A 17,665-nucleotide genomic window follows, 5' to 3' on the forward strand; every position below is an offset into this window, starting at 1 on the left:
CCGGAAGTGGTCTCTGGAATTTGTTACCAGGAGCCTAGGGGCTCATGTTCCTTTACCTGTCTTCTACATACATGTTAAGGAGGCTTTTCTTGGTAGAAAGTAAGACCAAATTCATGATAGTAGCTTTAGTTATTGGTGGGTTTCCTGTTTTTAAATACTATACGTTTCTATTGGTAAAAGCCAGGTCTCAGAAAATCTGATTTCTTTATCATCCCCAGTTGAAATTCTAGCATCTAACTACAGCATATGTTCCCAGATCATTATTGGTAAAATGTCTTATCATTAGTTTATACACAAAGCAGGAAGCCAAATGATCACCAATTGTGTTCTTTTAAGTTTCCACCTTAATACCAAGAAGGCAGGTAGCTTATACTACAAAGGGGTGGCCTGCGCTGGAAGGATAACTCAGTGGTACAGCACATGCCCAGTGTGTAAGTTTTGGGCCCGGTTCCAGGCACTGCATCTGGGGATGGAGATGATGTGGGGCGGAGAAAGCAAGTAGAAAGGAAAAGGAGAGGGGAAAGAAGGAAGGGCGGGGTAGCTTGATGTGCATGTGTGATAGGGTAACATCAGCATGCAAGGAATATGTTGAATGAATTACTAGTTCACACTGATGCTCTGCCATGCACTAACTCAAACTGGTGCTTTCCAATAATTAACAGCACTGTGATATATTTGTAAAAGGAATTGTTCAAAGCATTTTGCACTATATACCTCTTTAAGTTGCCATCCACCAGCTGCTCCGAGCTAACAGTTCCTTGAACAACAGTGGCAAAATGGGGTCTTAGCTCTGTTTTAGACTGGCTTTGCTAAAGTTGTGACATTCATATCCAAACGTAGAAGTACTATGTGCCCAGTAGAAATGATACTCACCAGGACATTTAAAAATAACCTGATACTGCTGCAGTCCCTTGCTTGGATCATTTGAAGAAGTTATACCCCATTATCATGCCTGTGTAACATTCATTGTCAATATAGCATGACAACAGGGGAATAATGGCCACATGTACCCCGAGGGCATAGCTGTGCCTTCTTTATGAGATGACAGCAGACACTCAGCAATGAGCAGATACTAACCAAAGGACTGATGGTTGAACACTAGGTAGTGGGACAGTCTTCTACAAATGGCCCCGAATGACAAAGCTAAGAGGAGCCACTGAAGGCCAATTTTTCTTATGTGTACTTAATGGTAATAGAAATATACTGTCAGCCAAAGTACATGTTATTTAGACAACCAAAAATATTAAAAAGCCATTTGGGGGGCTGGAGAAATGAATCAGTGAGTAAGTGCATTTGCTGCTCAAGATTGAGAAGCTGAGTTCAAATCCCAGTTGGGAATAAACACCCACATAAAATTAAGACTTTAAACAATCCACGTGCTACCTTAGCCATTCTTTAGAGAACTGTCTGATATAGCACGAATTCTAATTGCTCTTAATAATAAAAACTCAGAGTCAGCTATCAGGGGTGACAGAGGAGCAGAACAGCCAGTCACTAGAGTTCTTACCTCTCCCAACGCTCAGACCAAAGGGGCGATTCTGTCCTCAGACTGCATCCTCAAACTGACTGCTCCGGCTGCTGCCTCAGACTGCTCCTCAAACTGCACCTAGCCCCTGTCTCCTCCCACCTTGTATTGCTCTCTCTACCCAGCCATGTTACCTCTGTCTCCACCTCCCTAGTTCTGGGGTTAAAGGCTTGAGATCCCAAGTGCTGGGATCACCTTTGTGTGAGCATTGTTTCTCTCTTAGACAGATTCAATCTCTTGTAGCACAGGGTGGCCTTGAATTCAGAGATCCGTCTGCCTCTGCCTCCCAAGTGCTGGGATTGAAAGTGTGTGCCACCACTGCCTGGCCGCTAGTAGCTTAGCTATGCTCTCTGATCTTCAGGGAAGCTTTATTTGTTAGAACACGAACAAAAAAAATCACCACAGTCTGAAAACATAGTTCCTGTATGAGCTGAGTCTTCCTCAATGTGATGTTTAAAGAAGTCCCTTTAAGCCGGGCAGTAGTGGCACATGCCTTTAGTCCATCCCAGCACTCGTGAGACAGAGGCGGGCTGATCTCTGTGAGTTTAAGATAGCCTGGTCTACAGAGTGAGTTCCAGGACAACCAGGCTACACAAAGAAACCCTGTATAAAAAAAACAAAAAAAAAAAAACCTCATCCTTTAGGGATGCACCAGAGACAAAAGTCAATAATCCCAGATTCCGTAATGGGCAGAGGTAACAGGCAGATCTCCAGGGACTTGATCTTCATGTCCTTAATCTGGGAGCCCAGGTGACAGGGATCTCTCCACTTCTTGTCTTTAGCTTTGCCTTCATGAGCCCCACGGCCTGGACAAGGCCATGAACTCAACCATGACAGTGGCTCCTAAAACCACTGCTGAGTCTTTGGCAGAAACTGCCACTGCCTGCTAACCCTGGGCCCCTGGGTCCTCCAGGCCCTCCCATTGCCCTGGCATCATCCACCAGTTGGTGTTTTCAAAAAGAGGAAGAAGCAAGTTGTAAAATTTAGATTGTGTTGGTTTGAAAAAGAAGGTGCTTTTGAGACATTAAGCAGTTGAATGGGGTCAGCTTTGGTTTCAGGCGAAACCTCAGAGGCTCCATTGGGAATCTGAGGCAACATTCACCACTTTTTGTCTCTGCTTTTCTCTGCATACATCTTGCTAAGCCATGTTAGAAGGACCACCAGACATCCAGGGTTGAAAGCCTGTCTGCTTGATTATTCCAACATCAACAGGTTGCCAATTGCTCCACCTGAATTTCTAGACCTGATGTGCTGGCTAGTTTCTGTCAGCTTGACACAGCTGGGGTTGTTTAAGAAGAAGGACTCTCAGTTGAGAAAATGCCTCTGTAAGGTTTGCTTGTAGGCGCCTTTAGTGCATTTCCTTTGTCAATGATAGATGTGGGAGGGCCCAGCACTCTGGGGGTCATGGCCACCCTGGGGCAAGTGATCCTGGGTAGTAGAAGAAAGGAGGCTGAATGCGCCATGGAAAATAAACCAGTAAGCAGCACTTTTCGAGACAGGGTTTCTCTGTAACTTTGGAGCCTGTCCTGGAACTAGCCCTTGTAGACCAGGCTGGTCTCGAACTCACAGAGATCCGCCTGCCTCTGCCTCTGCCTCTCAAGTCCTGGGATTAAAGGTTATACCACCACTGCCTGGCCAAGCAGCACTCTTCTTTGGCCTCTGCTTCAGTTCCTGTCTCCAGCTTCCAGCCTTGAGTTTCTGGCCTTAACTTCTCTCCATGGTAGACTACAACTGCAAGCTGAAATAATCCGTTTCCTCTCCAGACTGCCTTTGGTCTTGGTGTTCTGTCACGGCAATAGAAATGGGACCGAGACACGTGACCTTCACTGCTTAGGAACATGCACCTGTTCCTGAACAATGGAAAGAGCAAAAATGATAGAATATTCCTAAACCCAAGAGTGTGACTTGGAACCATAGTGGGTTTGTGTCTGTTTCTATCTGGACCACCCGGACACAGAATGGCCTCCAAGCAGGAGCCTTAATGATGACACCAGAATGAGAGGGGAGAGTTGTTGGCCAGGAAGTCCTACAGATGGCCGAGTCGGTGGTGCTAGGTTGTGGTAGAACTGCTCATCTCGTAGGCTTGGAATTGTGCCAGCCAGCCTTCGGAGAGTCTCCTCGTGTGTTGAGCTCACTAGCTGTTCATCAGACAGCTTGGGAACCAGTGTTTTATCCTTTATTCTGCTTTTGCTCAGAAATGTCTACCGGGGAGTGACTATGAGAGACAGAAAATGACTCTATCTTGATTAGTGTGTTTTGAAGCCCCATGGAGATTGACATTTAATATCATCCTCCTCTATGAAAAGTCAGCAGGGATATCAACAGTACTGTTTATGGCTGTTTTGATGACATCATCCTTGATGTTTCTGGTTAATACGGAGGCAAGGAGACATATTCACTGAGAGCCTTCTTTGAAGATCCAAGTCAGATCAGCCCGCCCACATGATACCGTTCTGGGGTAACTGTCTTGATTTTCACAGGAACAGTCTCTTTAGCTTCCCAAAGGAGTCTCAGTTCTGACTCACTGCCGTAGCTGTCTCAAGATTCTAAACTTTTGTATTCTTTCCAGCTTAATTTGACAGTATTTTATCTTTGCCAGCATCTATCTGTAGTAGGAGGCCACTTGTTCATTCTGGGTGTGCAAACCATGAATAACCACACAGAAACTATATTATTTAAATCACTGCTTGGTCAGTCACTTAAATGTATTGCTATCTAGCTATTATATCTTTGGTTAACCCATTCCTATTAATCTGTGTATCGCCATGTGGCTGTGGCTTACTGACAAGGTTCTGCTGGTTGCTTGAGTCTTTTTCCTCTGGAGGCTCCATGACTTCTCGCAACTCCGTCTTCTTTTTCCCAGCATTCAGTTTAGCTCCCACCAACCCACACCCGCCTAGCTCTACTCTGCCCTATCACAGGCCAAGGCAGCTTCTTTATTCATTAACCAATAAGAGCAACACATAGAGAGAAGGACTTCCCACGCCATCTATCAAAAGTCTTCTAATAACTTAAACAAAAATCTACACAAATGCCACTGAGTCTATGGGTTCAGTTTGATATTTTTCCCCTCTTCTGAATCATGAAACCTAATAAATTTGATGGAATGAGATCTCAGATCAGTTTGAGGAGATTTTGGTTCAGAATCCTTAGGGTTTGAGTTGATAAATTGGTTTCTTCTTTGATATCTTTAAGACAATTGTTCTCTTTTTTTTTTTTCAAAATAACTTTTGCTGTGTTTTTTGTTGGTTTGCTTGTTTGTTTTGGTGGGTGGTTCCTTTTCCTCTAGAGGTTGAGGCCAAGACCTGGCGTGTGCCAAGCATATGCTCCACTACTCAGTTATATCCCTGGCCGTCCTTGTCATTTTGATCCTTTCTGTTTACCCAAGTGAAATAGAAGCCAGAATTGATAGCCAGCAATGGGGAAAAGTAAGTTCTTTTAAGACTGTAGATGCTGGATTTGGGCATCTTTTTCTTCTCTTGAAATGATCAAGTGATTTTTGTCTTTGAGTCTATCTATGTGACATATTACAGTTACTGATTGGACCGTCCCTGAACCATCTCTGGAAAGAAGCCAACTTGATCTTGATGAAAAGTTTTTTTGATGGGCTTTGAATTTGGTCTTTTATTTTACTGAAAAGTTTTGCAACTGTATTCATCAGTTGTATACAGAACAGAAATTAAATAATTGTTAAATCTCTGGCTGTAAATGAGACATCTGTGACACCCTCACCAAGGTTTAGGGAACCATGCAGATGAAGGGATTCATGAATTTATAAGAGCCAAAAAAAGGTAGGGAGTGGGGTGGAACCCTAACTTCTGGGTATGATGTCACTGTTGCACTCTTGAATCCATAGCAGCTGTGATGACCTGCTGAAGATTTCTGTAAGATTGGACCTGGCAGCAGGCTGCCATGAGAGGAATGCTTTACATTTGCTAATGGCTCATTAGAGGAGGTAGAGGCGTCTTCTTCATTAGTATTGCTATGGGCAAAACATACAAGTTTTTGTAAACATGCTGATGTAAAACTTAGGGGTCTCTAAAAGTTTGGGATATAAAGTAGGAGGAGGGCTAGGTGTGAAGAGCAAAGGAATCAGTGAGAAAGGGGATTATGAGAGGGTAATGGGTTAATATGATCCGAACCTATTGTATACCTGTGTGAAAATGACATAGTGAAAGCCATTATTATGCATAAATAATATTTGTTGATAAAATCTAGGAACAGAAATGAGTGTGGGGGGAAAACGTAGTTGTATTTGTCATGCATTTCCCAAGCTTGCAGCGTGTTGTTGAACAGCTTTGTGCTTATTTTTTTTTCTCTCCCTTGTTCCTGATGGAGCAGCCGATTCTGGAGACCAGGACGAACACACTCTCCAAGAAGCAACGCTCCCGCCTGTGAATAGTAGCATCCTTGCTGCTCCCATCACGGACCCTTCTCAGAAGTTCCCTCAGTACCTACCTCTTTCTGCAGAGGATAATTTAGGTCCTCTACCTGAAAACTGGGAGATGGCCTATACCGAAAATGGAGAAGTCTATTTTATAGAGTAAAGTATACTATTTTCTCTACCTGAAAATACCCTTCTCGCTGCCTTCTTCCTGTGCTCTTGCTCTGGATATCAGCTAAGCCTGAGAGAACTGATCACACAGCAGTGTTATTCTGCTTATACAAGCTTCATCAGTCTTTTTTTTTATTTCATAATATTTTTATTCCATATTTTTATTTGTATATCTCAAAGAGATTTGTGTATTTCCCTTGTACTTATTTGTTTCCTGTGTTTATGTTTCCATTAATTTTATTTTTATTGATTTTTATTGAACTCTACATTTTTTTCTGCACCTTTCCCTACTTCAACCCTTCAGCTCTCTTCCAAGGTCCCCCCAATTTACTCAGGAGATCTTGTCTTTCTCTACTTCCCATGTAGATTAGATCTATGTAGGTCTCTCTTAGAGTCCTCATTGTTGTCTAGGTTCTTTGGGATTGTGGTTTGTAGGCTGGCTTTTTTTTTTTTTTTTGCTTTATGTTTAAAAACCACTTATGAGTGAGTACATTGTCTTTCTGTGTCTGGGTTACCTCACTCAAAATGATGTTTTCTAGTTCCATCCATTTTCCTGCAAAATTCAAGATGTCATTATTTTTTCTGCTGTGTAGTACTCCATTGTGTAAATATACCACATTTTCCTTATCCATTCTTCGGTTGAGGGGCATTTAGGTTGTTTCCAGGTTCTGGCCATGACAAACAAAGCTGCTATATATATAGTTGAGCACATGTCCTTGTGGCACGATTGAGCATCCTTTGGCTATATACCCAAAAGTGGTATTACTGGGTCTTGAGGAAGGTTGTTTCCTAATTTCCTGAGAAATCACCACACTGACATCCAGAGGGGCTGTACCAGCTTGCATTCCCACAAGCAATGTAGAAGTGTTCCCTTTTCCCCCACAACCTCTCCAGCTTAAGTTGCTGTCAGTGTTTTTGATCTTGGCCATTCTTACAGGTGTAAGATGGAATCTCAGAGTTGTTTTGATTTGCATTTCTGTGATGACTAAGGATGTTGAACATTTTCTTATGTGTGTTTCAGCCATTTTAGATTCCTCTGTTGAGAGTTTTCTGTTTAGGTCTGTACTCCATTTTTTTTTTTTTTTGGATCATTTGTTCTTTTGATGACCAATTTCTTGAGTTCTTTGTATTTGCATATCAGTCTGAACTATTTGGTGTGAGAGCGTTTAGGAAGAGTAAGGTCTACAATTTCTTTAAGGGGTTAGACAACTGAATCCTTTTTCTATAATTATAATAAATAACCATTCTGTTTTCCCATTAAAATGATAACGACTTGACATTTTTCTTAAATGGTTTCAGTTTTTTTACTACTGAGTTTTCAGGCTTATTTAATATTCTGACATAATTTATTGATTTTTCTTAAATGTAATTGTGATTTTTCTTAAGTGTGATTTTTCATTGCTTTTCAAAGTCAAGGAGTTTTTAATTCAACTTACCTGGTTTATTTTTTTTCCTTTGTGGAATGTGCCTTTACTGTGGTAGGGAAATCATTTTTTTAACTCAAAGTTTAAGACTTTTTGTTACAGTTCTTGAAGAAATTTCATAGCTCCCCACCTAATGTTTAGGTGTGTGGACGGATACATGCTAATTTTATTGCATGGTACAATATCGTTGAATTGGGATTTGAGAAAATGTAGATGGGAAAGGCTTAAATTTTCTGTGACTAAAGTTTTAAACAAGTAGCATTAGCAGAAATAGAGGGGAAAAAATCTAATATAATTCCTGTAACTGAAAACCCAAAAATCTTCTGGCTCCCCTAACAATGGAGGCACATGTTTAAATGCAGTGTTTTGAATCTGCTGTCGGTGATATGCAACACTTTTTATGGATCACAGATGGATCGGGGACCAATTAATTATTCTGTTAAAGCAGTAGCACAATGCTCTAATTGTATCCCCAATACACAAACAAAAATATAGATAAATCTATTCTTCTCACATAAATGGTCTACTGTTAAGTGAGCCAGGAAAGGAAGGCATTGCAAAAGAATATCTGACGCTCCTCTTGTGAAACACATGCATGCACCTAAGTGAGGGGTTTGTTTTCTAACCATAGTGCATATTTTAAATTTAGTATGCGCCATATATTTTATTGCTAGAGAAAGGAAATAAAAATTAAAAATACAGTTCTCCTCAGCACATAGCCATGAGGAAGAAAGCTAGAGGCTCAGAAAAATCACTTTACAAACCTGCCTAGAAAGAAGTTTGTGAGGCTTTGGTATTGTCCAGCCAGAGGGTGGCCCTTGCCTGTTTCTTGCTAGTGTCAGATGCCTATTAATTAAACACAGTAATGGGGGCAGCACAGTGGTCGGTGCTTTGTTTTCTCCACTTCCCAGCTGTGTGGGCACCTTGCATCCTTATTGAACCTCTTCCGTGGATACAATGTGTCAGACCTACCTGGACCCTGGGCTGGAGGGCTGGAGGGAGCAGCATGTGCAGTGCTTGAGGCGATGGCACATGGCTGTCACTGCTCCTGATAGTACCACATTCCTCCCTCACAACTACTGCAGATAAATTTCGACATTGCTAAAAAGAGATTGGATATCACCTTTAAGTTCAGACTTTCATAGTTAGATTTTATAACTAGTCTTCAAAATTACGTCCATTAGCAAGAATTGTGCTAGCAAAGGAAAATATAATAGAGGTGTTCCCAATATCAAATAATGTATGAAATGCACATTCTTGGAAAAGAATCAACCTATAATTCTGCCAAGGACTGAATTGATAAACTTTAGAAAAGAAAGTTCAGTATGCTAACAGTGAATTAAATGATAGCCCCCCAAACTATGAGTAGCTTGAATATATACTCTGTCCATGTTTGTAAGTTAACATAATTTTTAGGAGGACCGTCCCATTGCCCTAATATCAATATGTGATTCTGGCAAGTATGACACTGGCTTTCCAGGTGTTAGTTCAATGGGTATTGACGTTATACTCCATTTGAGACTAGAGATGTTCTTTGGTGGTGGAGCTCCTGCCTTCTGTATATGAAGACTAGATTTGATCGCCAGCACTTGAAAAGAAGACAAAAACCTATACATACAAACATTCATACATGCCATTTATATGTTAGCCTAAATTTTACACACATAGCACATACAGAACTAAACTTTCAATGGTGTTTTCTTTCTAAAAATAACTTAGAGTATCTTGCATTGAATAGCAAGTTAAATTAGAACTAGATTGAATATGTGTGTGTGTGTGTGTGTGTGTGTGTGTTTTACATATTTGGAAAATTCTAAAATATTAGATTGGTTTTGCAGTTTTGGGAAAAGCTGAACTATTTTAAGTTAATAAGAATATTAAAGACAAAATATTTTAAAGACAAAATATAGACTTAGGAGCCTTGTACACTGAACTAAGAGAACTCTGAACGGAGCCCTTGTATCCAACTGTCCCAACCATGTCTTCAGAGGAACCATGGACAGGTCATTCCTGGAGTTTTCTTTTTAATTCATTTATCTTAGGATTTGAGCAAAAGAAACTGGCCACTCAGAAACACTAGCAGATAAAGAAACAGATGGTCCTAATGAAAGCCTGCTTTCTCTTGCTGAATAATTGGGAAAGGAGGGGAATCCTACAATTCAGCCAGCTCTTGGTGAACAGTTCCTGAACCCCAGATAGTCACAGAACATACCAGGATCCTACCCTTTCTCCCAACAGCCAGTTGAAGAGGGAACCTAGATATCACCCCTTAATAGCCTAAACCTGCCTGCCAGGTACTCTCAGAAAAACTTTTCTCAGAGATGTAATGTTGATTGTAGCCAGGCAGATACAATGCTGCCTGCCCCTTCTCTACCTAAACACCGTGCAACCGTGAGAAGGGAGTGTGGGCCTCCTCCCAATGTGGTAGTGCCATTTCCCTTCTAGAAGGGTGTTGGTAGTGCCAACACCCTTCTAGGGTGTTGTCCAGGGTTTCTGTCATGGTCCTGTAGTAGAGCCCACAGGTGAAGCTCCTAGTTCAGAGCAGTAGTGAGATTCTTCTATCCCTTCCTGCTGTGCTGGTATCAGGCAAGGCCTCCTAAATAACTGGCATAAACCTCTCAAAATGAGGGAGGGGGGAGCAATGATGTCCTTCCCCATATAGTCTCACTGAAAATGAGGTAAGGTCCCCTATAACTGTCTGGAACATAGTCAAAGTAAGCCAGTTAAAGTAGGTTTAAGGGAAATCCATAGTTTTGTAATATAATATTTTTGAATATTTAAGTTAATTAAAAAGTCACTTCTTAGCTGAACCTGTTGGTACAAGCCTTGAATTCACCTATTCAGTGTGCTGGGTATCAGGATTTAAAGGCCTTCCTTAGCAACATATTGATACCCTCTTTCAAAATAAATAAAAAGTGCGTTAGGTTATAGCTCAGTACTAGGGCATTTGCCTAGCATATATTAGGCACTGGGTTTAATTCCCTGTACTACAAATAGATAATGATTTATTGTTAGGTAGGCAGGCAGGCAGACAGACAGACACATTTCGTGTAGCAAGAGACAGAAAGATCTCATGTTCAGTGAGAGAAAGCAATCAGTAGATACCAACACAAAGATGGCAGAGATGTCAAGATTTCACAAGCACCCATCATATATAGTCAGGCATGACATCGCACTTCTGAAGTCTCAGCACAGGAAGATGGAGAATCTAGAGCCAGCCTGAGCAAGCAGCATTTAGAGAGCTTGTTTCTTGCATACATGAATGAATGAATGAATACATAAATACATGCATACATACATATATACATACTTACAGCCATTTCAAAATACTTCACTAGTCAGTTATAAACATACTTGAAATAAATAGAAAAAATTTAAACAAAACAGTAGAAAACATAAAAAAAGAAAACCTTGAACTTAAAAAGTGCAACAGTCAAATAAAATGCCCACTAGTTGGGTTCAGCAGCACTACCATCAGCATCAGAGTGAGAGCCAGAGAAGGCAGGGGCTGGATGTGGAGGTGGAAACCAGAGACTGCCTAATCCGTACAACACACCAACCGTGGGAGAGAAGTAAGGGAACAGACTTCTGGGTGCTTTGGCGCCACTTCCAATCATACAACACTGGTGATCAAAGCCTTAGAAAAAGACAATGAATTGGCAAGGAAAAAAAATGAAGAATCGGTATTTCAAAATCTCCCAAATTTAGCAAGATTGAAGAAATGGGGTGAAATCAAACTGAATAAACACATTTAAAAATCACATCATAGTCAAGTTACTTTTCTATTGCTGTAGGAAAGCACCACAACCAAAAGCAATTAACAGAAGAGTTTATTTCTGTTTACAGTTGCTGAGGGGGAATCCGTAATGGCAGGAAGGCACTGCAGCAGGTGGCCAGAGCAGGATAGGAAGCACAGGAAGGCACTGCAGCAGGTGGCCAGAGCAGGATAGAAAGCACAGAATGGCGCTGGAGAGATGGCTCAGTGGTTAAGAGCATCGCCTGCTCTTCCAAAGGATCTGAGTTCAATTCCCAGCAACCACATGGTGGCTCACAACCATCTGTAATGAGGCCTGGTGCCCTCTTCTGACCTGCAGGCATATACACAGACAGAATATTGTATACATAATAAAAATAAATTTTAAAAAAAAGAAAGCACAGAATGTGAGCTACAAGTGGTACTAGACAATCAACTTGCAAAGCTCCCCAGCCCCCTCCCCCTGCCGCCTTCTTCCAGCAAGGCCCCACATCCGAAAACTTCCCAAAACAGAACCACCAGTTGGAGACCAAGTATTCAAACATGAGCCTGTGGTGAGGTTTCAAACCATCATAACTCAACATAAAAATCTTGACTAGGAGAAATGACACCTTAAATATATAAATATAGCAACTGATGAGAGACTAGAACATGTGGGTCACGACCCCCAGGGATCACATATCTAACATCAACACATCAGGTCACAGTGTTAGGAAGGTTGAGAAACACCAGACTAGAAGGTAGAGAAGAGTTGTTTGCACCCTGAGAGAGGGGAAATAACTCAGTGACGTAAAGCCCCTTTTGGATGAGGATAATCTTAGATGAACAAGCACGAGGAAAGGTAGTCATCAGCGGAACTGCTTTATCTGAAGAAGCCATAGTAGAAAAAGCCAAAATATTAATAAGAGAAACTTGTCTTTACCTGTTGATTTTCTTAATTAATTTAGAGAATTGAAATAATACTTTTCCTTACAAATTTATAAAAAACAGAAAACTAATTATAAATAAAAAATAAGTGTAGCTGAGATTTTTATATTTCATATTTTATATCAGCTCCAGCCTCCAGGTTCCTGCTCTGCTTTTGGTATGAACTGTTACATGGAACTCTGAGAGAAGTAAACTCTTTCTTCCCCCAATTGCTTTGGTCATAGTGTTTGATCACAGTACCAGAAACCCTCACTAAGACATACCCAAAGCAAAAACTCAATAGCAGTCAACAGTAGTGCAGATCAAGAGAAAGAATTTCTCAAGTCTAGTAGCCCATAGGGAATGTGGGAAAAGAGTTGGGAAGCAAGAACATGGTCAGTGGTTTATAAGTAACTGAAATGAGATTTATGCCCTGGCAATGTTGAAGCATGCATGGGCAGCCCGTATATGGCGGTTCTGTTGAGCCTGTCCGTATTGGGTGTCATGGTCTAAGTTGATGAGGATGGCTGACCAAGTCTCTTCCTCAAGAGGGCACCAGGTCTCATTACAGATGGTTGTGAGCCACCATGTTGGTGCTGGGAATTGAACTCAGGACCTTTAGAAGAGCAGCCAGGGCTCTTAACTGCTGAGCCGTCTCTCTAGCCCCCAATTATAAGTAACTACATGAAATTAATTGAATGCAACAAAACTTATTTCAGATGTAACAGCTGAGGTATGCTGAACATAAAAGGATAGGGAAAACATAATAAAAATATTAATCACAAAAGACTAAACATCATAGTATTAGCTAATGAAGCAAGAAAAAAATCAAACATTTCACAAATAAGCACTAGACTTCTTTAGAAAGAAAAAGAACCAATAATTCAAACCAGTATTCACAGAAGAAATTATTTGCTTTTGTACAATTTTGTGGCCAAGTCTTTCTCTGTAACTATCCTGACCTCAAACTTGTAATCTTTCCTTGGTCTCCTTAGTGCTCAGCCTGAGGAAAAAAATAAATTAAATGAAAATACTGCCTATCAGAGCGGAACAAACCCAGTGAGCGACAAAGGTAGATGTGAAGTATTAAGCACATTTATAAAAAAGAGAAGGCTCTGGTTTGTAGTCTTAGCTTTTATTTCAAGAACCTAGAAAAAGAAGAGTAAGTCAAACTCAAAGTCAGGGATGCCTTCTAGCTAAGGACCCTGGCTGTCCTTGCAGAGGACCTGACTCCATTCCCGGCACCCACATGGTGCCTCACAAAGGTTGTGACCCCATTTCAGGGTCTGGCATCATCTGATGACTTTGACAGATAACTGCATATATGTGGTGCATGTGCATAAAGGGTAACACTTAAACATGTAAACTAAAAATAATAAATCTCAGCACACATGCACACACCCACACACATGCGTAGACTGTCAAGCAGATCACAGGGGAGAGTAAAGAACAGCAACCATTGGAACTGAACCCTGAAGCAAATGCCTGACATGGCTAATTCTGCAAAGATTTAATAGACCTGAAGAGCATCTATAAGACAAAGAATGAAAGATGGAAATTTGCCACTGTTAATCAAGCTGGGAATCATCACTAGTCCTGAAGATGCTACAAGCTATTAAGAGAATGTGGCCACGGGTGTACATATACACATTTAATAAACCACATCAGTCGGACCAGTGTTTCCAGAGACGCAGCCTGTAGCTCTAGTATGACATGGGATCTTTTAAGGAGCCCTTAACTATTAGGAAAATGAGTTTGTAGTTTTAAACTCCTGGAAAAGAAATCTTAGGCTCACGTGGTTTCACGTGGAGTATTCTGTTGTAGAAGAATGAGCACCATTTCTCCACAATGTTTTTATGGCAGTGTTACCCTATGAAGGATACTAAAGAAGGCCTGCCATGTATGCCTACACACAAGTTCAAATCCTACTACTGAAAAACAAAAGGAACAAAAAACTCAACGACATTACAAATAAAAAAATGAAAACATAAAGAAAATTTAATTGGAATAGTATGCCATATTAACCGACTAAAGAACAAATCCAATAGCCAACATGCTGTACCCCGGAAAACCCAGCTCTCAGGAGACTGTCGAGCTTGAGGCCAGCCTGCATTGTGAGATCCTATCTTTAAAAAGAAAAAATACGGGGGGGGGGGGGGTCGGGGACAAACATCCACACACATAATCTTAATAACACAAAAAGGAATTATGAAATTTCTATATTCATAATTAACACGTGTCCTAACTGTCCCAGTGCCCAGCTTGCAAAGGTGTTGCCTTTGATGGTATCTAGGTAAAGGTGTAGTCTTTCTGGTTATTTCTTCTTTGTCGTGACATAAAGATCTGCAGTTATTTCAAACTAAAAAGTTGTGCCTGTTGGTTTTTGTGAACTTGTCACAAACCTAGACATATTTGGAAGTATGCAGCATCCCTCCATAACCTTCATATGGGTTCCTGCCTCGAGATCCTGCTCCGAAGCTTTAAGAGGAAATAAGCCCTTTTTCTCTCAAATTGCTTGTATTCATGCTTTAGGTAACTAAGACATAAATTGGAACCAGGTGTGAGACATTGGTGAGACAGACAGAAAGGATTATGAAAGGACTTGAGAACTTTGGACTGGAAAAGCTATTAAGAGCTCAGAGCTCAGTGGGCTGTTTTGTGGGAGCTTTGAATATATGAATGTTGGCTATATAAATGTTGGGTATATGAATGTTGGGATATATGAATGTTGACTATATGAATGTTGTATATATGCATGTTGGCTATATGAATGTTGGGATATATGAATGTTGGGATATGTGAATGTTGGGATATGTGAGTGTTGGATTTATGAATATTGGAATATATGAATGCTGAGTTTTGTTGTGATAATGGAAGCCTAACTTGTAAAATCTTAGAAGTTGTCTTGAGAGTCCCTTATAGACTCTGTTGTGGCCTTTTGATAATTTCAATAAAAATCCTATGGTCCTGGTCTGCTAGGGCTGAAGAATTGACTGTAATTAACAATAGACCAGCACTCCCAAAGTGAAGCCTTTGCTTTAATGGGATAATTAATTCTGGAGCTGAGAAATTAGTGGTGTTTAGGAAGAGGATCAGAGGATCTGATTCTCAGCATCATTGAGAATCAGAAGTCTGGAAGTATTTCCTTGGGGTCAGCACACAGAAGCTGTCGTTCAGAGAAGGCCAACACTATACCTCAGATGGCAGTTGAAATTGATAAAGTGTAAGAGTCTCCTGAGTGGTTTGAAGGTATGTGATCATGGAGAGCCGCTGAGATTTGACACTGTGGGAGGCCAGGAGAGGTTATGGTGATGGTGTAGCCTCAGTTGTACTAGAAGACCCGGGATTTAAGGAGTCAGGGAGAGAAACTGAGACTGGGCATCATGTGGCAGAGTCAGAGTCCCTGAAGAGAGGCCAGAGAAGTAATTGTTGTCTCCCAGCGTTCTGGAAACCCCAGTACTATGGAACAGCCACCAAGGATGGCACTAGCTGTAGAGTGGAGCTGATCTGAGCCTGTGAAGATGTACTCTGTGGGTTCTGCATGCTAGAGCCAGAGAGGTGGAGTTGCTTATTAAGCCCCTGTGAAGCCCAAAAGATTATGCCTCCCAAACATTGAACGAGTTATTTATAGTGTTAGAGTTTGCTTTTGCTTTGATCTGATGGTAACTGGGCTTTGACTCTTCCTTTTTTGAAATAAGTATGTAGCCTACTTTTTTACAGGCATTCACAGTTGAGAGAGTTAGGATATTTTGGAGAGAACTTGAACTTTGAAAATGGCTTTGAGTATTTTAAAGAGAGTGAACTTTTAAAGACTGGAATTTTTAAAAGTTGGAATGTTTTATATGTGTTATATGTGACATTGATGTTAATATAAGGTCTTGGGAATGAATAAGAAAGATAGACTATGGATAAATTACATGTTTATTTGTCAATAAAGGATTAGTTGTCCTATTGGTTTCTGTCAATGTGACACAAACCTAGACATATTCTGTAAAAAGAAACTCAATTGAGAAAAATGTCCCCATCAAATTGCCTGTAGGTAAGCACGTGGAGCATTTTCTTGGTTAGTGGTTGCTGTGGGTGGGGTCAGCCCGGAGAGGTGGTAGTACCCTGGGCGACTTGTCCTGAGTTATTTAAGAAAGCAAACTGAGCAGGCCAGTAATCAGTAACCCTGCTCCATTGCCTCTGCATCAGTAACTTCACCAAGCCTCTGCTCTGACTTCCCTGGATAATGGATGACAAGCTGCAAGATGAAATAAACCCTTTCCTCCCCTAATTGTTTTTGGTCATGATGTTTTATCACAGCCTAAGAACATAACTAAGACAAAGCTTGTTTCGGAAGTGGTGCACACTCTTGTCTCCCCGCAGTGACCAGTGTAGTGTAGCTGCATCATTGTGTGGATGAGTGCAGGCCACAGAGTCAACTGTACAGCTCCTCGGGTTTCAGTTCCATCTCTGCCATGTGTCCGCAGTGCCCTTTGGCAGAGTTCGTCTTGTATTCATTCCCATTTTTATCTTCTGTAAAATGGGGATAGTAACTTTGCTGCTCCTTACTTTCCCCACAGGGTTATTATGAGAACTAAATAAACTAATATATGAAATGAAGTTCTCATGTCTGCAAGTGGCCTGGCAGGCTGAAGTGATGATGGGAACTGCTGTATTAGTTTAAATTTGTTGTTGTTGTTGTTGTTATTTGACATGGCTGAAGTGGCATAATTTTCTCTTTAACAGTTAGTAAGATTTGAGTCTAAAATCCCAGCCCGAACTTTAAGCTTGGGATAAGAGGATTCATGCCAAAACTTCAAATATTTTTTCCCCTCTCTCTCTCCATTTCTTGTTTTCATTGCTAGTGGTGAGCCAGAACTCTTGAACTTGGGGTTCCCATCTCCCCCACTTAGTTGCTCAGTGAATGAGACCCAAGCAGAACTTTGACCTCCAGTGTCTTGATCAACTCGGGGAAGCACAAAGGCGTCTTCTTCTCACTTTGCCTGTGACATTTCCATTGCAATACCCTTGGGATATTTCAGCTCTCCAAAGGGCCCCAGTCACAGCTGAGACCTTTTCTCTAGGGTTGGCACATACTTTCCAGACGGCATTTGGACACCATCTCTGTTACTCTTTCTCTCTTTTGTTCTTAGCAGCCTGATTCTGCTTGTAGTAGATAATTTGGGTTGCCTTTGAGCTCTCTAAAGCACAAGTTAAAGACCAGCAAGGTAATTTTCCAGTCAGGGTGTTTCCCCCCAAAATGACAACTGAATTCATTACTTGGCACCCTGATAATGGAAGAGGAGAACTGACTCCTGCAAGCTGTCCTCAGACCCCACATCTCCCATGGCACGAATGTGCCCCACCCTGATAAATAAGTACTTAAGTTAGGATGTGGTGGCGAGTGATCGTATGAGTAGGTTTGACATGCTGTGTGATCCAGGGCTTCCACATTGTCAGGAAAGGCCTCACGTGATAGAATAGGTACATAGCAGCCTTGTTCATGAATCCCAGTG

The 17,665-nt window shown here is 41.2% G+C and overlaps 1 protein-coding gene across 28 annotated transcripts in view; it reads left to right on the forward strand.

Annotated features, from left to right (window-relative positions):
• The window catches only part of Magi1 (membrane associated guanylate kinase, WW and PDZ domain containing 1), a 610,906-nt gene that overhangs the window by 497,472 nt on the left and 95,769 nt on the right, over window positions 1-17,665 (forward strand). For all 28 annotated transcript variants that reach the window (XM_085686765.2, XM_085686766.2, XM_087904480.1 and 25 more), the window contains one exon: window positions 5,867-6,068. In XM_085686765.2, coding sequence (XP_085542891.2) covers window positions 5,867-6,068 — 202 coding nt within the window. The remainder of the gene's footprint in view (window positions 1-5,866; window positions 6,069-17,665) is intronic.

The sequence above is a fragment of the Myodes glareolus genome, chromosome 3 (genome assembly GCF_982192425.1).
Source record: "Myodes glareolus chromosome 3, mMyoGla1.1, whole genome shotgun sequence".
NCBI classification, from domain to species: domain Eukaryota; kingdom Metazoa; phylum Chordata; class Mammalia; order Rodentia; family Cricetidae; genus Myodes; species Myodes glareolus.